General features: G+C 46.6%; 1 protein-coding gene across 3 annotated transcripts; it reads left to right on the top strand.

Moving 5' to 3' along the window:
• Nucleotides 1–963: 963 nt before the first annotated feature.
• On the top strand, nt 964–24,041 carry zzz3 (zinc finger, ZZ-type containing 3). 3 transcript variants are annotated; one of them, XM_076295245.1, is made up of 12 exons: nt 964–1,041; nt 6,212–8,102; nt 11,259–11,397; nt 11,696–11,843; nt 12,054–12,178; nt 14,299–14,370; nt 14,483–14,584; nt 15,090–15,185; nt 17,108–17,254; nt 19,263–19,397; nt 20,510–20,610; nt 22,174–24,041. In XM_076295245.1, the coding sequence occupies exons 2-12, from the start codon at nt 6,280–6,282 to the stop codon at nt 22,316–22,318; spliced, it is 3,033 nt and encodes a 1,010-aa protein (XP_076151360.1). In that variant the 5' UTR covers nt 964–1,041; nt 6,212–6,279; the 3' UTR covers nt 22,319–24,041. The 3 variants fall into 3 exon arrangements, with proteins under 3 accessions (XP_076151360.1, XP_076151362.1, XP_076151359.1); XM_076295247.1 differs by lacking the exon at nt 964–1,041 and adding an exon at nt 1,202–1,408; XM_076295244.1 differs by lacking the exon at nt 964–1,041 and adding an exon at nt 1,202–2,215.
• The last annotated feature ends 854 nt before the right edge of the window (nt 24,042–24,895 follow it).

Below are 24,895 nucleotides of genomic sequence, written 5' to 3'. Positions count from 1 at the left end.
CATCTGAAATTTACAGATGTCATAAGTTGCATGCACATGCAAGATTTGCTCAACATGTACAGAATACACACAACACACATTTGCACCTCAGCTGAAATATATGTACATATTCATATGGACCTATGAAAACCTATTCCACTGGCTATCAAGATAAAGCATAAATGTTGAAGGGCACGATTTTTTCAATGTTCAGACTGGAAAGATGATTTTTAGAATGTGGCTTACTTGTACTAGGGAAGAATGCAAATGCAAGTTTCTCAAATGATTGTTTTGTCTGTCCTGTTTATATTTTTCTTGGCTGGATTACATTAAATGCAAAGAAATTGACCATGTGTATGGAGTTCAAGCCAAACTTGTCCTTCCAGTGTACACTGTATTCTTTTACTTACTGAAGATATTTGTATCAAATGGAGTATCATTTTCAAGGTATTAACCAGGGGTAAATTTGTTTTGTACTTTCAAAAATGAATGACAATGCCATGCCCCATCATCACATTTGTTACAACTCTTCTGAGTTGTTGATACAGTGGGATATTGTATTATAGTGTTTCTGCATTGGTTCACAATTACCGGTTTACTTATATTCAGGCTAAGAACCCATGTCTTTGTAAGTCTGTCAAACGTTAAAAACTTTTAACCAGTTTTAGTAATAGCAGTCTATTGCATTACTCTATAGTAGTGTTCACACCAGCTTTGGAAATGTGCACGGCCGCACCCGGCCCCAAATGCCCACTTCTATTAGTAGAAATGTAACATTAAAATATCAAATCAAAATATGCTGGGCATTTTATCCAGGGTATCAGTGAACAGTTACTCTATAAATAAAAACTAATGTGGCAACAATAATAAATATGGGCTTAATTGGGAGATGGGCACCATGGTTTTCCCAGCGCGTACAATGCAATCTTGGCAGAGGCGAAAAATGTACAGTATTGCACCCCTACTAGCGCGGCGGGACTGGGATTCAGCATACTGGACACAGCTAGTGGATAGAAAACATGGCGGCTGCCGAGTGTGTTGCAAACGATTTGCGGAAGTGAGGTAAGTGTTATACTCAAAGCTTCATATTCAATACATTTCATAATTTCATCGGCCAAATCAAATCTGAACTTAGGTTCAAGTTTTCCCTTCGGGTGTATGAGTATTGTAGCCGAAGTGTGTCTACAGTTTGGCCCTGCCATGCCTATACGCTAAAGTTGTTGCGCGAAATAATCGCTATCAGTTCGGGTTAGCATGCAACCTCGCTCCCCTTTGCGGTTCTTGCCACTTTGCAGTAGCTAGTGTCAGCTAGGCTAACATTAGCGGGCTAGGTAGTTAGTGACAACAGTCAGGCCGTTTTATCGACGAATTGGTTGGTTAGCTTACAACAGAATACGGGTTGTTGGTGCAAAGGGGTTCCAGCCAGCGGGTGTGTATCTTGTAATTTGCTAACCGGGGAATGTATGTAACGTTTTTGTACATTCAACACCATTGTAGATACACCAAATGTAGTTTTTTTTTTTATGAGTTTAGTTTCATACAGCTAAAGCACAGTGAGGTTGCTAAGTTAGCTTATTTTAGCTAGCGAGGATAGCTTAGACAACTGACAGTGCCTGGTTAGCTAACTTGTGAGAGTGGTGAGTTAAAAAGAAAAGCATTTTGTGAGTTTTCATTTTTGCAATGGTGTTGTGATAAGAACACCAAAGTTACTTGTGGCGCATAATGCATTAGGGCGCGACCACGCTGTACGCGTTTCGTCTCCTTTTGCGCATCCTGTATTTTAGTTAAATGCGGTAACGTTAGCTAGCAGGTGGGCTAAAGAAAGCTTCATATCTGAAGCTTCAATTGTTTTGTTCGTCCAGCTAGCAAAGCTATCTTTGTTGGCTTTTAATGGGGGAGAGAGTGTGTGCTTTCATAGTCAACTAAAATGAGTAAAATAGAATGATATGCGGAATTTTGCGCTGCAATGAAAGTCGTGTTGCGTAACTAACTTGCCAGATACTTCAAACAAATAAGACTGGCCATCTGGTGCTGTTAACACACCCAGGCACCATCAGTGCAGTAACTTGAGGGTTGGTGATAGTAAAAGCGGCTGATAATATGTTCTCAGCCGGCTTGCATTTCATGCCAACCCGTGGATTTGATGTTGTCATTGAGGCCCTTTATCCCAAGTAACGTTAGAAGTAATGGGAAGTGTTGTTTTGCATGGTGAAACTGGCCCGTTTTACATTACAAGGTAAGTTGAATATTAGCTAAGTGTTAATAAACAGAAGTGCTAACCATTGGCAGCATCAATGTTCGTGTCGTTAGGTTGTAATATATCGCCAAACTGATTTACGCAGTTCTGGTCTCTGCTGCCAGATAGCTTGTTTATAGCTTTACAATTGTTTATATTTTTGTGACCACATAGATACAAAATATAACTATTACATCAAAGGATATCAGATACACTGTCTGCCTTGTGCGTTGAGGAAGTGTGTTATTTGAGTATGAGCAGAAATCATCAAGCAGTTTCTTGACACTAAGCACGTGTCAATTTAAAGTTCATATTCACCACGCGCGTCCGCAAGCTAAATTCAGGAAGTTAGATGTCTCGGCGGTTCACGCTGTTGCAAGGAGTGAAATGCCTTGCGTTTTTACTATCCTTAAAGGTAAACAACTCTGTCTTTTATATTTTCCATACAGGCCTCACTAAAGTCCTTATGTCTCTGGTCTCACCCTTCATGTCAGTTACTAATGGATTGCCCCTGAGTTGACTTGGCAGTTTTAACTAATTAACTGCTGTATTATTTTTTTAAGTAATTTATTGCACTGATTTATCACAGAGACGGCCGCATTCACTCCACAGTAATATGCTGTCTGCACAGACAGAGATGATTGTGGGTCTCTTCCCTTTCGGGTCAGACCTGGCAAGTCAATGACTAGCCTATGAGAGGTTTACAGCCAACCTGCTTCAAGTGCTATCCTCCCTCCGGTGACCAGTAATCATAACTGTTGTTACAATTGTAGTATGATATGATATTTTTAAGTCAGTTACAGGCTAAACTTTGAGTCATGACTGTGTTTGGAAAATCATTCGCCTAGAATTTGTATTATCTTGTGGTTAGTTTAACTCTGTTAAATTTAAGTACGGTTTTGTCTCCCCAAAGAGCACCTGTGGGTTTCTAGAGGGTATTATGAACCAAGAAAATGTGCGCGCTGCAGTAATCTTTTATACTAGTCAGTTAAATTAGCAAGCCTAACCATATGATGTATAAACACAATCTGTGTCCTATTGTCTTTATTGCCAGAGTGGTAAGTAATCACACAGAGGTTTTAGCCTTGTGTTTGCATTTTCCCAAATCAATTTTTTGCTCTCACATCATGCTGAATTGACACCATTCCTCCTCTTTCTCCTCATCCTCCCTGTCTGCTCTCCGTCTCGTTTTATGCATGGCCAAGTAACATTAGTTTCTCTCTGTGAGCATCCAGTGGAGTGTGAGAGAAATATACATGTAGGATTCTCTCCAGGTGATGCTTGTTTCCTGTCTTTTAGCCAAGATAAATATGAAGGCAGCCTTGTCCTCACAGATTCCTTGTTGCCCAGTGTGCATCAGTAAATAGCCTGTGTATGTTTTCTTCCCATCCTCAGAGGGCACAACCTTGATATGTGTGTCATCATTTTCCTCTTGTGGACCGTTGACGAGGAAACTGTTGCATTAAGAAGCATAGCAGTGTGCGAACAAATTGTTCACAGAACTGTTTAGTGTGGTGCTTTAGCACTTGGCTAAGATTTCTGTGAAACTGTAATGCTTTCTATTCTGTCCTCTCCCAGCATTTGAGCTGTCAAATGTGTTAACTTACTTGCCATTTAATTACACACATCCCTTGTCCTTGTGCTGCTGCACTCATGCTGCAAGGTAGTTTTTCTTGCATGGATTTCTAGATTAGGGTAGCCTGGCTAACACCAAACCTCATCTCATTGAGATGGGGTCTGGAAACTACATGCACATTTTCTCGTATTTGAAACGTGGTTTACGAATGCCCAGAGCCGTTTATTGGACGCTACGAATGTCTATCAGATGCGTCTGTACATAGTTCATAACTGCTTCGGTGTGTCGTCATCGTCTTGCTGTCCCCCCCTCCGTTCTGTGATTGGTTCCTTTGTTGAAGAGAAAAAGAAGTCCATAGAATCCAGGCTGCCTAGCAGCGTGAATAAAATCGCACGTGTAAGGCAGCATGGGAAATCCCAGACTGAGATTAGGGTAGATTAAGTGATATTAATTATTTTCTAAATGGCAAACTGGTTGTTTTAACTGCTGCCTTTGGTAGACATTGCCAAAAAGTCTTTTCTTGCATTGAGCCCATGTTGACTATAACCGACCATTGATTTAAGCAGTAATGCAAGGCAGTTTATTATAATAATTTGGATCTCAGGAGCCTAGAGTGACTTGGGGAATACCTATGTTTTTACATTCCATTTTTACTGCTTAAGGGGTTGAATTGCTGTTAAAACAAATTCTGAAGCTTTGTTTTTTAAATCTAATGTGTTGAAATGTGTGGTGATCTTAGTGGCAATTATGCACTGTGTATACAAGGTGTGCAATTTCTGAAGTGCTCTCAAAGGCACTGTGATCGAAAGGCCTGTTGTTGTCTGGGGGTGGTTCCCCTCAGTGGTGGAAGAAAGACATTGGCTCCTAAGTACCTATCCCAACGGTCACTGGGTTTGGATCAGCTTTTACGAGGCTTTCTGCACAGGTGTCCTGTTCAGCCAGAAATGGCTCAGTCTTCTCAGCAAAGCTGCGCTTATCATGGAGGATGGCATAGAACCTGTGAAAGACTGATAACCCAGATATGGGTGACTCATTTCATCTCTCCTCGGTGGCAGATCCGTGCCAGATGATGAGCGGAAGGCGCTACACGTGCCGTCTCATTCTGGATGTGTTACTGATAAGGGCAAATAAGCCCGTCTGTTAACGGCTTTTAGCATTGGGTGAAGGAGCACACTTTGTATAAGCCAACCGCTGTCTGCTGTTTTTTCAGTTTTTTTTTCTTTTCTTCAAGGTTTGTGTGTGTCGAGTTCTCCTCCTCTGACCTCCGTTCAAGTGCCGGGGAAAGTGCTTCAGGCAGAGCCGCGGTGGCGTCAGGTGTGGTCCCACTAAAAGGCATTAGCACAGGTTGCGTCTTTTGGGTAATTGCAGAAATGCGCGGTGGCACCAGTGGCGTGTGGTAGCCCCAGTGCGGAGCGGCCCCAGTGTTTTGATTGGGATGAGCGTGGCCCGGCCCGACCCACAGGGGCCCAGTGTGTCTGACCTCGTTTGTGTCATCAGCGGACTGGACACGAGCTGCTCTTTGTTCCCAGCTCTAAAGCTCGCCTGACATTTGCAGTTGGCCACTGGAGGCATGCAGGATAGATGAATGGTGGTGCTCATTTGCTCTCTTGCAGAGACTGACGCCTCTTTGAAAGAAGAAGAAAAATATATATAAATACATATAGCTTTGTTCCGAGTCTTGACTTTTGCTGTTTCAATCTAAAACTTGTGATCCAACTGTCTAAAATGCAAACACCAACAACTGCAAAAACCTCATGATGAGGTAAAATACATACATCAAGTGCATAATACAGAACGTTGCATGGCGTTTGTATTTGCATTGCATTGCATTGGTGTACATTTAACAGAGGACATAGAGTTGACCTCTTTCAAGATATTAGGATAATGACTCACCACCAGTGGTTTGGATGAGGCTTTTTTTCCCCCACATTGAATCCATTGAGTACAACTATAGCTATTCCAATGTGCTTTTAGGGATTTCCTGTTACGCATGCATGCTTTGGTGTGGCACAAACAGCGCAACTACAAATCCTTTCCTCTGACTCATGTCACGTGACTCAGGCAGATGTGCATTTTGATTTACAATAACAGGGGAAATAAATAAATTAGAAGAGCATCCACAGTAAATTCAAACGTCTTGTCTCCTTTTTGTTTGTTTGTGTAAGTCAGCATTGTTCAGTCCTATGTTTCCAACAGAGTAACTGTTCTATTCAGAGCCTAAATTCTTATCATAGTAAATGTGTTATCACAGATTACAGCATAACTTTAGAATTTGACACTTGAATTTGGTGCTCAGCTGAAAATTACCTTGAACAAATTTCATTAAAAAGAAAATGTCAAGTTAGGAATCCCCATGGATTACATTCTGTCAGCCCTGGGTTTGTTGTCTTAAGCCTATTTGTCTGCCTTGTCGCCCTCAGGTGCCCACATTCTGCAACTGAGGAGCAAGCCCCAGGATGAGGAGAGGACAGTAGGTGCCCTGCATAGCATGGCCGCGTCTCGCTCATCGCGCGTCACCAGGTCATCCGTGGGGATCAATGGACTGGACGAGAACTTCTGCCGCCGCACGCTCAGGAACCGCAGCATCACCCAGCCGGACGAGGCCTTGCCGGCGCCCCGCGCTCGCTCCCCGAAGAAGCGCCAGGACGGGGACAAGCCCCAGAGCGGCCATGGGGAGGGCGGTGGCGGCGGCGGCGGGGGCGCTGCTGGTGCCGGCACGGGCCCGGGCAGGAAACGAGGCCTCTCCTGCTCCGAGAAGGAGGAGTCGGAGCGGACGGAGAACTGCGAGCGGCTGCGGCCGGCGGCCACAAGGGCGACGGACGGGTCGACGGAGGGCTCCCCGGCCCTGAAGAAGCCCAAGCGCTGCACTCGCTCAGCCGAGACGGGGGCAGTGGGAGCAGCAGCCGGAGGAGGAGGAGGAGGAGAAGAGGAGACCCCCGTCCCTGCTGCTGCTGCTGCTGCTGACAGACCTTCGCCGGAGAGCCCCAGGCCCTGCTCCCCACTAACGGACAAAGACAAAGATGAGTCTCCCAGCGGTGACCCACCCGTCTCCGTTCTGCCTCCCCCGAGCCTCTGCACAGAGGAGGATGAGGCGGAGAGAGGTGGGAAAGAGACTGAGCCAGTGATGGTGGCACTGGTGGAGGAGGTGGAGGAGGAGGTGAGGGTGCCTTCCCCAGCCCCGTCCCCACCACCTCCCCAGCCCAAGGAGGCCCACAAGGCCACCAACGGCCTAGGGGGGATCCACAGGGAGGAGGCTCCCATGCCGGACGGTGTCCCTGCTCAAGCCCTCCCCCCTACGTTGTCGTCGTTGCCCACTATGTTCCCTAAGCCAGCCCCCAGCACCCCTGCGCTGCCTAATGGCAGCCAGGCCCTGGGCCCCTCCTCCCCAGAGCCCCTAGTGCCTTGTAGAAGCCCCGTCTCTGAGCAGACAGAGCCCCCCTGTTTCTCCTCCTCCATCACCACCTCCTCATCGTCTTCCTCCCTCTCCATCACCCAGTTGCCCGTTGTGGAAAGCAATGGCTCGGGCGAGGCCTCCTGCAGCCAGCCCCAAGCCCTCAGGGAGCCTGAGCTGGAGGTGGTGGAGGTGGACGTGGTGGGTGAGGAGGGGGGCGAGGTAGAGTCCTGCCCTGTTCAGGAGGAGCTGGCGTTTCCCGTGCCAGACGAGCTGGAGCCTGGAGAGGTGGTGGTGGTAGAGGGCCAGGTCAGCAGCACCAACGGCGGCCTGTTGTCTACCACCACCGAGCTGCCTGAGGCCTCCGAGGACGATGACGAGGACGAGGACTGTTGCGGTCTTGATGGGGCCTTGGATATCTCAGGAGACACGATGACAGTGACTACAGCGGCGGCAATGCCGTCCAACTTGGGCTCGTGTTCTGTGCCCGTCTGCGAGCCCCCCTCCTTCACAGAGCCGCACGAACACCGCTACGCCCTGAGGACTTCCCCTCGCCGTGCCGCCTGCCGGCCCAGCTCCCCCCACAGAGACCGGGACGACCCTCCAGCCTCATCCCCCGTCCCGACCCCCACCACACCCACACCAACAACGCCCCACCTGGAGATGCCATCCAGCTGCTTCCGACTGGAGGCAGCACCCACTGGTGGTCCGGAGGCCTCCTGCAGGCCAGGCGGCGGACTCTCGGAGCCTGTGGGGGCCAAAGCGTTCCCGGAGGTGGCGGTGGCAGCAGCGGCAGCAGTGTTTGACAGCAGAGCGCCCCGCTCCACCAAAGACTCAGCTGCGGAGGAAGAGGAGGAGGAAGAGGAGCCAGATGTCTACTACTTTGAGTCGGACCACCTGGCTTTGAAACACAACAAAGAGTATGAGCTTGCTTCTTCATCTTTTTGAGTATGTAGTGATAATGTAGTATAGAGTTTCTTATTTTTTTTATTTTCACTCGCCTAACTATATGACTTTCTATAATTTCTCTCAATTTCTCATTTTTGTTGGTCTTGTCTTTATTTTTCAGCTGGTAAATGACTACATATTGCCAGTTTTTCTTTTCTTTTACTTGTTTTTTTTTTTCACCTTAATTTCTGCTTCTGCCTGTTTGTCTGCAAGAAAATGAATAGTGCATTTTCAGACATAAACAGGAAAGGTGTACCCTGGTTAGCAAATTTGAATTTGCTCTGCATGTCCGTCTGGAAAGGATCCCATTGACGCCTGTTTCCAAATCACCAAAAACTTCCAATCATAATCACTTATCCGGCATGGGGTGGGGTTTATATGATGACAGATAGAGCACTGCATTTAACACAACCAATGGCTGTGCAGATGGCGAAAGGTTTAGGCAGATATGAGTAAACAACTGCATTTAAAACCTTTGTTTACAAGAAAGATGTGTTTGCTGTAATTTTGAAACAATTGGATTGGATCCTGGATCGTTGATTCGGAAACGGCCCTTAATGGGATCCTTTCCAGACGGTACTGCAGAGCAAATTCCAATTTGCCAACAGGTTTGTCTGGGTTCACCCAGGCTTGGAAGGGTGTTAATTTACTTGTGCTATAGGCAGGGGATTTCCCACATTGGCCAATTGACAACCAAGCTTATTCAGAGACTTTCTAATGAGGAGACGCAGCACTCAAAAAATCCTCCATTGAAATGCTTGGGGTTAGTTTTTAACGCCAATATGGCCGTTGTCTACACATATCCCACCCCTTCCTCGGCAAAACGTTGACATGTGAATACATTGAGCCAATCATGTGGTGTGATGTGAATATATATTGAGCCAATCATATGGTGTGTTGTGAAGACGTGCCAATCATGTGTTGTGAACTCGCCGCTGGAGCAAGATTGGTGTTGTGAAGCCTTGCGCACGCGCATTTCTGCCGAATAGGATGCCCGATGAGTGCCCAAAAAGCGTTGCAATATGGCCGCCGAGTGGAGGGACTTGCCTAAAAGGACTTTGGCTTATTTCACAATACATCATGATGTGAGATTCAACAACAATGGACATTTGTCTTGTGGCAAAGGCAAACATGCCACATGTCGTACCAGGGATCTATAAAGGCTCTCCTTCAAGACACAACATGCGCTACCAGTAGCCAAGAGTGTTCAGTCCTGTGCTTTGCCCCATCTTTGTGCATGGCTTGTATTTGCCCAATGTCCACTTTTCTTTTCCTCACACAAAAGAAATTCTACTGTCCTTATCATTAACCAGCATTTATATGACATTTGTAGCATCATCTGTCTTTTCTGTGGGTTTGTCAAAATAGTAAAGCCAGTAGGGTTATCGAGAAAAAAGCAAGCTTGTAGTTGTATTTTTATTGATCTGATCTGTGAGTAGGAGCTTTTTCTTCACTTCATCTCCTTTCACTGAACACCCGGGCGAGCGCCCACACACCCAATTCTCGCCTGTAGATTGAGCTTTGTCCCCTGCGCTGGTGCATTACGGGGTAATCTGGGAGCCGCGGTGCCAGATAATGAGGTTGGCATGGATGCTGCCAGTGGCCAGGTTGCACCACGTCAGGGCTCATTCAACCTGTGCCCAGCACCGCGGGGCAGCAGGGCCAAGCCATCTCGTCCGCGGAGCACATGACCAATCACATGGCAGCTCAGACCTTCTGCTTTTGAACAGCTTGCTAATGACATGGACATATTTTTTTATTTTATTTTTTTACTGCTGCCAGGGTCATTAATTTGCTATTAGAGACAGTAAGATGACATGAATAGATTTCCTGATGCATATCGTGTTTGTAAGTAACCATGAGAATTGTGAACTTTGAGGTACACAAGATTGTTGTGTTTGAGCAGCCTGTGTGCTCTCGAATGGCTGTGTGTGTGTGTGTGTTTTTGCACATCTCTGTGTGATCTGCCCAGTGAGTCAGTGTGAAAATGGGCCTGACGGAGCAGTAAATCTCTCCATGCTCGGGTTCCCAGTAGCCCAGAAGCTTGCATAACACACAAAAACACCTTCCCTCCCTCTTTCCCTCCCTCCCTGCTAATTGAAAAGGAAGGAAATCGCCACCGTCACTGTAATTAAAGCTCATTTAGTGGAGCGCAGAGCTCTGCCCTGAAATGTGCACAAATTTGTGCGGCGCAGCAACAGAAACTGCCAGTTGGTCTTGGCATGGTGGACGGCGAGCGCCGTCACACTAGAGTGGTAGGCCCATAGGTGGCAGTGCCATGCTGCTAGTCCCGAGACCAGAGCCCAGGCCGGCTGCCAGCTCCCCCAGCAGGCACACATGTCGGCTATTTCCACCAGGACTGTTTACTCCATCCCCGAGCATGCCGTGGCCAGGCTTCCCGTAAGAAGCCTCACACCAATCTAATCAGCTCCTGCTGAAGGGAGATGGAGGAGCTGCACTCTGATCATGGCAATTTGCTGGAGTGGGAGCGGAATTAAATGGAGCTCGCTCGTTACAGGCTCGTTCAAGCCTGAATCTGAAGCAACCGTGCCGAGCGAACGTACTGTGTTCCTTATTGATTCTCATTCATGGCATGTTAGGGCCGGATTGATCTGTGGAGGGTCTCGATGGAGACGGAGGAAGAATCTGTCTTTGTGTGTGTCGGCGGTGTCTACAGTAGCGGCCCTTTGTCTGACTCGTTTCCCGGTTTATTTATGGCTCGTGTTTGGCTCGAGGGCGTGGAGGAAAAGGTCATATCACAGAGTTGTAGCGCTCAGTCGGTTTGTCTCCCACAGTTGTGTACTGGTGCCCTAACAAGGACATGAAAAGACCCTGCACTATGCATTTCAAACAGAAACAGCTCCCAAACCCTGATAGGACAATACAGCCTTCTGTTTCCATAAAAAGAACTCTGGCCCAGGAAACTGGTAATAGATTGGGCACCACAGGGTGCTGTTAGATCTTCACTTCTGAAAGAAACTCTTCCTTTATCTTGGCCATAAAAAATGTATGCACCAGGACAGGGTCCAATAGGGGTTGATAGCCCCAGTTACATGGCGAGTGTCAGCGTTTTAATAATGCATGGCTATATCCCCCACCCCTGACTCTGACCCCCCCCCCCCCCGTAGTTACCAGAGGCTGCTGCAGACCATCAGTGTGCTGGAGGCTCAGAGGACCCGAGCCATCCTGGACCTGGAGGCTCTGTCCCGCCACCAGAGGGAGGCGATGTCCGACCCCATCACCTTTGTGGAGCATCTGCAGAAACAGGTGAGGCATGGCACTGCTTGCTTGGGCCACCGCACAAATCACGGTTATAACCCACCAAATGCAGATAACCCTGTCAGTGTTTTTACACTATTAAGAAAGAAGGCTCAGCTACCACTATTATAGCAGTTTGAAGGGTTGAAACTGCATTTGTAAATGAGTTAAGTTTCATTAATACAGTACCTAATGTCCAGTCTGGTAGGCAGCCCATATGGGTGCAGTGTCAGTGGGGATGTTGTTGTTTGGGGAAATGGGCTAACCTTTTTTGCCCTGACCATCTGTTTTCCCCTGCCTCTCCTAGGTGGAGTTGGGGCTGCCCTGCCCCCAGAGAGTGGTCCAGCTCCCAGAAATTGCATGGGACCAATACACCTCGGGCGTCGGGGACTTTGAAAGGGAGTTTTGTGACAAGAAGCGCAAAACCAGACAGTTAAAGCTCATATACGAAAAAGGTACAGAATCTCAGGGAATAAATCTGTCTCAGCTCCTCCTTTGTGTAACGTTAATCACAACACCTGAGGTCATATGGCTCCACTCTCACTGAACTTACGTGTTATCATCATGTGTTTGACTGTTCTTCGAGTTATCTCTGACAGATTAAGAATCCACAGCATAAATCTGATGGAAATATCCTGTTTTGTTGCTTGGTGTACCATATGCAGTGGGTTTACCCATTCGACCAAAAAGTCCTTTGGAATCCAAGAAGGAGAGTGACTCGTCTGGGCTCTACTCATCTCTGCCCTCCAGTGACGCTCCGGAACAAAGCCTCTCCAGCAGCAGATCACAGGTGAGTCACGCATCTCCCACTTTCACAATGTCATTACATCACATGTCAATCCATCTGAGGTTCTCTCGGTCTCTGTCTTGGTCTCAGTCTCTGTTTGTTCTTTTTGTATGTGTGTGTGTGTCTTGTGCTTTTTTTGTGTGTGTGTATCTGCATGTGTGTGCCTTTCTGCCATATTGGTCAAGGGACATTGGCAACTAGATAGATGTCAATTGAAATTACATCTCAATCTCGAACTTCAAACTCAAAGGTAGAATCGACGATGCAGCCACACCCCCAAAAACACACACACAAGTTTTGAACTGCGCCGTCAACACTCTAATTTTAGGCTGCAGCCAGTAAAAAAATCATCAACCGTCAACATCAACCGACCGAAATCGAAGCCCCTCTTGCTACTCTGAAATCACTGTTGTGGAAGTATTTTGTCGTTCATTCACGTCAATTTATACTAAATTAGCCTACTCAATTTAGCAAGTGAAAAGATTATCTAGGTACAGTCTAACATTACTTTAAGGCTTAACATGCACATTGATAAGTACATATTCCATGAACACTAACATTGGGTCTCTTTGGAGTGTGTTGAAACTTATCCTTATCACAAATTATCATTCTGTGTTGTTTCATTTCACTATGTTCACGTCTCTGTTTAATGTTTGTTCTGTTTACAACCTCGCTGTTGGAATGGTTTCAAAATAAAAAGCGGTTTCAAAATAAAAGCCCCCCGAAACAGAATAGGAAAAGGCCAAAAAAAGTAAATAAAATATAAGGAATATATTAATAGTAATATTATAATAAGATCGAAAATCAAATTGAATCGTGACTTTAAAATTGAAAATGAAATCGAATCGAGGATTTGGAGAATCGTGACACTCCTAATGAGCACCATAGTGGTTTAGGAGTCCTTCATGCATGGAGTACTTTTAACTTTTTTTGTGTGTAAGAGATACCGGCGCATGTGTGTGTGGTCTATTGATATTCTGAGGTGCATCTGTCTAACATTTCTGAGAAGTCCTTTACAGTTCATTTTCACAGACCATTGATTTATTCTAACACACACACAAACTCAGACTGTAAGCATTCTGCCCGCGCCCTGTCTGATACTGATGAGAGGAGACATTTGTAAAACCAGTCTGTCTCTCCTCCTCCTCCTCCTCCTCCTCCTCCTCCTGCTCCTCCTCCTGTTCTTGTGTGGCGCCAGCCGTTGACCTGTCTGTCTGCTCTGTCCTGTGCCACTCGGCAAGGCCATCTGTAGTTAAGAGTCTGATGGGTACAGGCCTGTCAGCTCTCCACTGCCATTACACGAGTGCAGGCCAGCCCAGCCCCACACACATCAGCAGGTCCTCTGTCAGTCAGTTTCTCCTGCTGTTCCACTGATAGAAACCTCTCTTCTCCTCTCTGTCCTTCCTTACCAGACAGCTTTGCATCACTCCATCAGGGAGGTCATAAATGCTGTGGGTTTTGCACCAGAACTCCAAAAGCATTTGCCCTTGTCAACGCTTTAATACACACACGCACACACGCATGCACAGAACTTCTCTCAGGAAGATTGGTACTGACAGTCACTGAGCTCTCCATCAGAGCGCTGAGCTCAGGGGAGAAATAATTATTCACAGCGGGATTGTTTTATTGTTAGTAATGGCTGTCAATTATGGGAGCTCCCGCCGGCTGCAGTGGGAGATTCATCTGAGTGAGTTGGCTGCTTTCTGTGTGCCAATGCTCAGTGATGGCATTTCAGCTTTTCCTCTGACTGACATTCAACAGTTCAGTTTATTTTTTATTTGTTTTTTTGTTGTTTTTGAAAGTGACGCACCCATTGAGGGGAGTGGAGTGATGTATTGAAATTCAAATGAGGCATTGTTGTCATGGGGATGTGAAGCATTCTGTGGATAATGTAGGAGGTTGCTTTCTTCTCCTGTATCTTTCTTTTGTAAGAGTTTGTTTCAGGTTAACTTCTGATTTTACATGCTGTGTGTCCGTACACACACACACACACACACACACACACACACACTCTCACACTCTCTCACACTCGCACACTGCTTACTTCTCCTTGAGTGAGGTGTAGATTGAGATGATTGTGAATAGGCCAGAATGAGTCATTTTTCCCCACTGTCTCCTTCCAGATGATCAGAGGGAGGGTGTGTCATCAGAATAAGCCAGACACTTTCAACCAGCTGTGGACCGTGGAGGAACAGGTACACACATGAAGGAACAGGAGACACACACACACACACTAGAAAGGGATGAGTTTCTGCTTTCTATTTGGCTCCATCCTTGTACACTGACCATGGTGTGTTGTGTGTCCAGAAAAAGCTGGAGCAACTGCTGGTGAAGTTTCCCCCAGAGGAGGTGGAGGCAAAGCGTTGGCAGAAGATTGCAGACGCGCTGGGCAACCGGACAGCCAAGCAGGTCCTCAGCTACGCACCACATTGCCATGTTTCCTCTTCATCTTTCCTCTCCGAGAGCTCAGCCACAGCAAGAGATTCCTTAGCCACACCTGATGGAATCTGATTACCCTCCTATTGAGATCAGGGCTGAAATAAGACCCTTTTTGTTGTTTCCTTGACAAAAGGAAAGAATCCTTTATCCTGAAAGTTCGCTAGACTGTTTCACTTACTCTAACTAAAATACGATCACAACAAGGACTGCTAATTAGCCACTATTGGGTCATTATCAACTTGTGCTACTAGTGTACACACACACACACACACACACACACACACACACACTGCTCATCTATTTAGGTGAGGGCGCAGGCAAGAGTGCTCCTCGTTATTGTGAAGTGGCTGTTTTCACAGCAGAAGAGCAGCTGTTGCTTATGGTAATATTTGATACCTGCTGTTTGCTGTGCGAGTTTGTTCTGCAGGCAGCGCATAGGGCTCACGGCAGCTATGGGCTTTATTGTGTGTCACAGGTCGCCAGCAGAGTGCAGAAATATTTCATCAAACTGACGAAGGCCGGCATCCCTGTACCTGGAAGAACACCTAACCTATGCATGTACAGCAAGAAAGTAAGGCTGTTTCCATCGATTGCAAGATATAAATTAATAGTTCATTTCTAATAGTTAGAATTTATGAACCATGAAGGATAACATCAAACATATTTTTACTAATAGTTCATTTCTAATAGTTAGAATTTATGTATTACCATGAAGGGTGATGGTAATTTTAAGAAAAGGTTTTGCATTATCAGTAGGGGAAAAACTGACCTGATGAAGGTCTAAACCCAGTTTATGTTCACCTTTATAATACCCCTTTCATGTTGCAGTTCATTTTAGTATGAATTGTCCCTTGTATGTAATCATGGCCAGAGGTATTGGTACCCTTACAGCTCATTGAAGCTCATTTTTCATTTGAAAAGTAATGAATTAAAAGTGATTTTACATTATGTTACATTACATTACATTAGGCTGATGCATTTTTTAAGGCAAAGCGACTTACAACATGGTAAACGGTTTAAAGCTTTAAAAAAAACCAACAACAATCTGAACAATTTAAAATGATTTAAAATGCTAACAATGTATTGTCTCATGTATACTTGAATGCCTTGGGTCTGTAATAGATTAAAGAAAAGAAAGTTTGAGAAGACATAGTTCATTATATATTTAACCAAGATATTATAAGAAAATGGCCTGGACATATTTGTTGGTACACCTAAAAAGAATACAAATCATTGATGTTTCAAACACTTTGAATTGCTTTGTTGTTGCTTTGTTGTGTCTGGCACGGGTGTCTTGTATGTGCGTAAGACACAATGAAATCACAAGACTATTAAGGCATCCTTGAACGAAACACACTGACCCAGTGTCAGAAAGGACTGTGTCAGTCATATGTCATGAGTCATCCAATAGGATAATCACACAAAGCAAACAGCTAAAAGTACCTGAGTGTGGCTAAAAAAAAACAGTGAGTTACTCAAGTGGTCTGAAACCCATTGCAAACATGCAATAAGTATAAGTATATATACTCTTTTGATCCCGTGAGGGAAATTTGGTCTCTGCATTTATCCCAATCCGTGAATTAGTGAAACACACACAGCACACAGTGTACACACAGTGAGGTGAAGCACACACTAATCCCGGCGCAGTGAGCTGCCTGCATCAACAGCGGCGCTCGGGGAGCAGTGAGGGGTTAGGTGCCTTACTCAAGGGCACTTCAGCCGTGCCTACTGGTCGGGGTTCGAACCGGCAACCCTCCGGTTACAGGTCCAAAGTGCTAACCAGTAGGCCTTGGCTGCCCTCAATCAGCCACCTCCAGCAAGGTTGGCTACATACAGTCCCATGCACCTTAAACTTGTTAATGATATTCACTGATATTCAATGATGACTGTAGTCACAGAATATCAACCTGCTGGGAAAGGTTCTGATAGCCTTTGCCTTTAACATCCTTTTCTGTCTAAGGCAACTATTTCCTTTGATTTCTCTGATCTGTGTTCAGTTTGGTGCACACATTGACTGTATAGGGTGCACACAATTAAACTGGACATTACTAGACCATTTAAATAGGATGAATTAATGTATACATTACTTTAATCCACTGATTTATCAGGGGTACCAACACACTTGATAGAATATCTTTGTAAAATAAACCACACATGATTTATTACATGCCAAAGGCATACAGCTACACATGAGAAAACTGCCATGAATTGCATCACTTTGATGAAACAAATGAAGCATTTTTTCAGTGATCTGTAATGGTTCCAACAAATTCAGCCATGACTATACTTTCAAATTATTTCAGAGAAAAATTGAGGTTTTTTTTTTAAAGAAAGCAAAATGCAAAAGCTGGTTTGGAAAGGGATGAAGAACACAAGTTGTTTGTAGACATCAGCTTTGTGAAACCATTTTCTTTAAGAATGATGTGAGCGTGTGGGTGGTTGTGTGGGTCCCGTAGTTTGCCGTTGACACCTGCGACTTCGCTTTGCCCCCAGGCCTCCAGCAAGAGACACCACCACCTGAACAAGCACCTGTACCGGCCCTCCACCTTCCTGACCTCCTATGAGCCGCCTGTCTACATGGATGACGAGGACGAGCGCTCCAGCTTCAATAGCCTGCAGGACCCCACAGCAGATGACTCAGTCAGTCACGCAAACACACACACACACACACACACACACACATGCACACACACACACACACACACACACACACGCACACGCACACACACACATTCTGTAGCAGAGTTTACAGGGTAGAATGCTGTAAATGCCAGGGTTGGAGAGCCTCCATTAGCTCCATGCAGCCTTGTGCAGTTTGATTTCCGACGCCCCCAGTCTTTTATCTCCTCTCCACCTTTAACTGGTGGAGAATGACGTGGACGATGTGCATGCTCTCTGTGGATGGGCGCAGTCTGTGGGTCTGTCTCCAAAAGCTCATGATGATGTTTGGAGCACCGCTGGTTCTGTTGTGGGTCAGGAGGATGGGCTGCCAGTGCAGTCTGGTTTGTCAGACCTCACCAGCTAGAGGGGTTTCACCCACAGGGCCCCTTTACAAATGCAGCTGATGTGGCTCTGGCCACCTGCCTCTGCCTGGTTTATAAGGGCATGCAAACTGCACATTGCCAGCGTGTAATGACTGTGTGCTTCATGAGGACATGTTCGCACGCTCTTACAGATGTTCTGCTCTGCCTCACTTCAGTGAAGTGGTGATATTTCATTCAGCTGTGTATCAGGCTTCTCTCCAGTCTATCTGGTCCATACTATAGCCTGTACTATAGCCTGCTGCTTACCATTGGCTAGGACCTAGACTCTACAACTTGAGTAGTGGGCACATTTCCCATATATCCCATGGAGCACCTTTGACCAGTTGTGGGTGGGCAGTCTTACTAGCTACTCCTTGCTACACTGTGATTGAGCTGTTGGACCCAATTATTTCATCAGATGTTTGAGTTGAGGTGCCATTTATGTATTGCCTATGTCACCAGAGAAGGGAATGGCAGAGAGTGTGTGTGTGTGCGAGTGAGTCAGTCTTGCGGCTCGTGACATTTCCCTCTTGAGCCTGTGATGCCTTTGAGGCAGGTTGGGTCAGCGCGCCCCACTGAGAACACAGGGAACACGCTGCCTTTGGAGCCCAGACTTTTACCACTGCACCCCCCACACACCTCCACTGCGCCCCACACACCTCCACTGCGCCCCACACACCTCCACTGCACCACACACACACCTCCACTGCCCCACACACCTCCACTGCCCCACACACACCTCCACTGCCCCACACACACCTCCACTGCGCCACACACACACCTCCACTGCACCACACACACCTCCACTGCACCACACACACCTCCACTGCACCCCACACACCTCCACTGCACCACACACACACCTCCACTGCACCACACACACACCTCCACTGCACCCCACACACCTCCACTGCGCCACACACACCTCCACTGCACCCCACACACCTCCACTGCACCCCACACACCTCCACTGCACCCCACACACCTCCACTGCACCCCACACACCTCCACTGCACCACACACACACCTCCACTGCGCCACACACACCTCCACTGCACCACACACACACCTCCACTGCACCACACACACACCTCCACTGCACCACACACACACCTCCACTGCACCCCACACACCTCCACTGCGCGCCACACACACCTCCACTGCACCACACACACCTCCACTGCGGCACACACACCTCCACTGCGCGCCACACACACCTCCACTGCGCGCCACACACACCTCCACTGCGCGCCACACACACCTCCACTGCGCGCCACACACACCTCCACTGCGCGCCACACACACCTCCACCGCGCCACACACACCTCCACCGCACCACACACACCTCCACTGCACCACACACACCTCCACCGCGCCACACACACCTCCACTGCAGGACCGGAGCTTCCAGGCTCCTGCTCACGAGCCCAGTTTCAGATGTTCTCCTCATTCCCATGGTTGGCTGTTCCTTTTGAGTTTCTCCGTATAACTGTGTGGTGTGCACGTGCCCGCATGTCTGTACACATGACATTAGTGTGTTTACATTGTTTACATTTGTGTTACTCTTCTGTGTAATTGCCTGACCCTGTGTATGTGTGTGTGTGTGTGTTTGTATGGGTACACAGGATGAGGAAGGCGTGCCGGTGGAGTACCGGCACCTGCCAGAGTACAAGGAGCTGCTGGAGCTGAAGCGTCTGAAGAAGCAGAAGCTGCAGGAGATCCAGGTGGAGAGCACCGTGGTGCAGCACATGGGCTACAAGGTACCAGCGCGCCCATAACACAAGACCCATCCTAGGACAAACGCATAGAGAACGCCTGTCTCTCAGCACAATACTAGCTACACACAATTCACCCTTCGCTAAGTCTCGCCCTCCTTAGTTACTGTTGCTATGCCTGACAAGCTTTAGCACCCTGCACGTCTATTAAATAGGGGGGGACCGGGACTTTTCAATGAAATGTAATTTACAAAGACATCGTACCACACTGAAAGCTAATATTTTGTCACTAGCAACCTACATCTGTCCTCTGTCAAATACAGTTGGAATTTCATCTCTGAACAAAACCGTTCATGAGTTATTTAAGCAGAAGTCGAATGTGCGTTTTGTTTCATTCGACTCTCCTGGCCAGAATGAATGGAACAGGCATGGGGGACGAAAGAAACATAACATTTAAGCTATGTACTTCCCACAACTTCAATATTTGACAACATATCATGAATGGTAGGCCTACTTCAAATAGGTGTTATTTTAAATAGATTGCTGATGGGCTATACATCTTGGTGAACGTCTGTTAACAACTTCTTGCTGTTATCGTGAAGCGTGTATCTCGCGGTGGAAATATCATGAAATATGCCATTTTTTATAGTTAAAACAATATGTGTTCCCAATTATATCATGTTTCTATAGTGTAACATGTTATTTCACTGTGTCTTTACGTGGGTTAGGGCACCACACATCCAAATAAGTGCCCTTCATGACCCACAGGCCTTCAGTCTCCACAGGTTAACATGGCAAAACTCGAAAAGCTTGTCAGACCTCCCGTGCCTAGTGACGGGTTGCTAAGCCACGATTGGCCTGTGGCGGTTTTCGGGTGTGGCTTAGCGAAGGGTGAATTGCATACAAAACTTACATAAATGGAAATGATTACAACACTCATGGTTTCTTTTCAAAAGGGAGATTTATATTGTCAGCATCCTCTACACACTTTGAAGGCTTTTGGCTTGGTCACATTACAAATCTGGAAATATGGTATATCTAGTTGATGGTAGTATGATGGTATACTTAATAACTTCAGTGTAGTCCGAGTAATGTACAACCCAAATGGCATGTTGTCTAACAAAAAGCAATTTCCTGACTGCTGTCCTCTCTGCCAGTGTGACGTGTGCGGCATGGATCCCATCCAGGGGGTGAGATGGCACTGTCAAGACTGCCCGCCGGACTGTGCCGTTGACTTCTGTGGCAACTGTTCGGATTGGTGAGTGTCATATTGCGACCCACCTGGTTATACATGCATTCTTGCACTTGTGCAGGTGCACACACTCACAGGTAGATGTCTCACTTGGGCATCTTGCACAATCAGCCACTCATTCACACATTAAGGCCTTTTTATTTTGAGTTTGTATTTGTATTTATATATATTTTATTTTATTTGATTTTTTTCAATACGACTTCACGTTGTGTCAACCATATTTGCATCTGTATGGTTTCAGTAATTGAGGTCCTACTGCACAGTTCTGTATGTGACAGATTGAGAATAAAACAACGCATAGGAAAAATACACACACTTCAGTGTGCAAAGACCCTAACCATGATGCACCACTCCCTCCGAGTTGTGTGTGTGTGTGGTGCATTGTTGGTGACGTGGCTCTCTGCCAGCCGGTCTCATTAACCTCCCTGTTAATGGCCTGGGCTGCTGTGTGTCTGACGCCTGCCTCTGCGATTTCACACTTGCACCTCCTCTCCCCCTCCAAATGAAGCCATCAGGCAGGCACCTCCTCTCCCCCTCCAAATGAAGCCATCAGGCAGGCACCTTCATTTGGCTTCATTTGGAGGGGGAGAGGAGGTGCCTGTCTGATGGCTTCATTTGGAGGGGGAGAACGAGCTTGAAATGAGCAAAGTCCGAAATTCTGAAAAACGCCAAAGCACAATGGCCGCTGTCTGCACAACGTGAGAGAAAAGTCGACCGCCGCACACAAACTCCTGGCAGAGGCAATGCACCAAAGGCCCAGCACGCCTCATCCACCGCTGCCATCCTCTGTACCCAGAGGGGAGCGCCAGGTCACCGCCAACAAGACACGTCTTGATTGTCTTCATAGTTGGTGTAAATGAGGCGTGCTGGGCCTTTGGTGCATTGCCTCTGCCAGGAGTTTGTGTGCGGCGGTCGACTTTTCTCTCACGTTGTGCAGACAGCGGCCATTGTGCTTTGACGTTTTTCAGAATTTCGGACTTTGCTCATTTCAAGCTCGTTCTCCAGCACTGATTTAGTTATGGTCACTGGACTCCCCTGGAGCCCTCCACAGTCCAGCCATTATGGTGGACCCTAATAAATGTTCATGGGGTAGTGGTCATGCTTCGAGGCATGACTGAGCTGAGAGCTGTAATGATTTCTCCAGAATCAGAGGCAAACCATGAAAGCCTCATGTATCAGCATAATCAGCCCGGCGCCTGCAAGTAAGTGGTGATACTGAAAGGGAGCCTTATCCAGAACGATAATTTTTGCAGTTGTTGTAGAAGAACCTATAAGACTAAACTTCCAACATTTCATTTCAGACTGACCTTAGAGACTGGACCTTATCTTCCTTCCTTGACTGAAAACGATTTGTTGACCATTGACCTCCTCTCCTCTCTCTCTCTCTCTCTCTCTCTCTCTCTCTCTCTCTCTCTCTCTCTCTCTCTCTCTCTCTCTCCCCCTCTCTCTCTCTCTCTCTCTCTCTCTCTCTCTCTCTCTCTCTCTCTCTCTCTCTCTCTCTCTCTCTCTCTCTCTCTCTCTCTCTCTCTCTCTCTCTGTCTCTGTCTGTCTCTCTCCTCCCCATCCCAGTGTGTACAAAACGGAGACCCACAAGCCCACCCACCGGCTGGAGCCGGTCTACCAGGCCGAGAGCTTCCTGGACAGAGACTACTGCCTGCCACACAGCACCGGCTACAACTATCTGGACCCCAACTACTTCCCCGCCAACAGATGACAGCAGCCGGGGCAAAGCAGCGAATCCAGGGCTAGGCCGCAGCCCCCAGGGCTTTCTGTGCATGGCTCCCTCCTCCAACTCCAACGCTTAGTCTGGGCAGGGGGGACAGCAGCCGCAGCAGCAGGGTGGGGAGGCACAGATGGGTGACACCAGCCCTCCACCCCCCCTTCCTCTCACAGACCCCTCCCAAAAACACCCCCAACCCCCTCACCCCACTCCCCCTACCCTTCTCCTTGGCAAAAGGGTTACGGTGCTGCCCAACAGGGTGGGGGGGGTGTACCGTATTGCACCTCGCCACGGCCATCGTCGGAAGTTAACAGGTCACTGTAATCTACACACTATTTAACGAAAGAAAAGAAAACGGGGAAAAAAAGAATGAAGGAACAAAAGAAAAGAGAGAGGAAAAAAGGAAAGGCACAGCCACACACCCCCCCCCCCCCCCCCCCCCTCAACCCCAAACAACCCGAGACGTTAGATGGCTCCCTGTCTCCTTCCCCCCCATTCCTCTTCCCTTGTGCTTGTTTTTCAGCTGGTGAAGTGCTGGTGAAGCTCCATTTGGTTAAGTCAATCTTGGGCCCAGTAGGCCACCATACTGTACCTGTGCCTCAGTGTGTGGGGACAGGCCAGGGGAAGGTCCTGGGCTTTGCTAACCAGAGTGCAAAATGGTGTAGCTAGATGTCTGTAGTTGAATATTTATAACTGACGCTTTCTCTGTGTGAGCTCTATCTCTCGTTATGAGTTAGAAAAAAAAAAAAGAAAATTAATGAAGAAAAAAAGCAAGCAACAACAATGGAAAACAGAACAGGATCTTGGTGCTGAGACTGTTGTCTTTGATTCATACCAGGTCTTTAACATAAGCACTGGGGAGGTCTGCAAACGTCATATTGGTCCTCAGAGGCAAAAGCCCTTCAGTAGGGGCCTTGTGACTTGGCCTTGTACCAGGGGCTGCCACTTTCACTAAAAAAAGCTGCTCTTTCTTTTTTTTTTCCCTTTCTTTTTTTGGTCCTCACACAATGTTGTCTCTTCATTTACATGTTGACCCAGTAAATCCTCTCCATTGAAGTCTGTTTAGTTTCCAACCATGAAGCACTACAGCATGGAGCACTCACCTGTGGAAGAGGGCTCATGAGGGAGTTGACGTATGGAATCCAAAAGGTTTTTTTTCTGTCTCCTCTTTTCTTATCAGTGTGTGTACTGTCGTCTATCATGTGGAGTATATATAAAAAAAAATATGGTGAAAGTAGCCATTGGTAGTTGCTGTGTGCCATGATTATTTTTTATTTCCTTATTTCTGGAGAGTTCCCCTCTGACTGTGTCTGCTGGTTAAGATGACACGGTGACTAGTGACCTCTTCCATACAAACCAGCCACCCCCCCCAAATCATCACATCTTTAGATCCTTCTCATTTTGCAGCAGTTCCCCTCACGCTCCATTGAGAAGATTGTATTTTTATTAACCTATTTAAAAAGAAAAGAAGAAAAAAATTGAAAAGAATTGAAGGTGGAGATGGTTGCCACCGACAGTGGTACACCCACATTATTTTATACACATAGATTTTGTTGTGCTTCGAGTAGGCCATTTTGTATGGGTTTTGTTTTTGTCCCTCTCCCTCGTACCTTCACCTGCTTCAATATCTGTGTATAACAGTCTGTTCTTAAATAATGTAAAAAAACCTGTTAGAGGAGAACTGTGGAAATAAAAGTATGTGAAAAGTCTTTCTATACTGCTTTGACTCTGAGATCTTTATTAATCTAAAACTTGTTGAATCACATTGTGCACTTGGTTGTGTGTGTGTGTGTGTGTGTGTGTGAATCGTATTGAGTCATATCTACTCGACATACCAGCCCTAAATCCGAATGAAACTGGTTAAGGTTTTGATTTAGTAACTACTAAATACAAACGCCTGAAAAGTCTCATTATTTTTGGATACTTTTTTTAAATTTTGTTCAAGAGTGCCCTTTTGCGCCCTAAAACATTTAGCCCAGTTGTAGTGTTCCAGCGTTAAGGAACTATTGTCATGTGTTCAGTGTACCCCAGGTGCACTCGTACTGTAGGAGCTGTTAAATGACTGAAATAGTATGTCATGCTGGAATTATCACTTTGTAAATTATTGGTGGAAGTCTGATGCTTTCCTGGCCCTTATTGAATGTGGCAGGTACTGGGGCTACTGTTTGTGGTGTATTATGCCTTTCCTCTCCTGTCCCCGTCTGTGTTCTCACCCTACAGTACATCATCCAGTAGGTGTCAGGGGCAAAGAGGGGGAGGGGGGGAGGGGGAGGGGGGGGGTCAGCAGAGAACAAGAGTTTTGATTCTGATCTGAGAAATGTGCCAAAAACTGATTGAGAAAAAAACTGTAAACTGTTATATAAGTTCTAAAAGGCTATACTCTCTAGATATGATTTGACATGAATTGAGACGTATCCCATCACAACCTATACAGTACATAGGCCTACATTGTGTATTGGTGATACTTTTGTATCACTGTATATTACTTTTGTAAGATTTTTTCAAATCAAACATTAAAATATGGAGCAATAAAGGACGTCCATCCATCTCCATAGATCCACCCGTACACCT

Source organism: Alosa pseudoharengus, unplaced genomic scaffold (assembly GCF_046254945.1).
Source record: "Alosa pseudoharengus isolate Yale_2024_CS ecotype anadromous, Long Island Sound unplaced genomic scaffold, YU_APseudo_1.1 YU_APseudo_1.1_scf_2, whole genome shotgun sequence".
Lineage (NCBI taxonomy): Eukaryota > Metazoa > Chordata > Actinopteri > Clupeiformes > Clupeidae > Alosa > Alosa pseudoharengus.
Note: the sequence above shows the minus strand (reverse complement) of the source record. Positions and strands in the feature narration are given on the sequence as shown.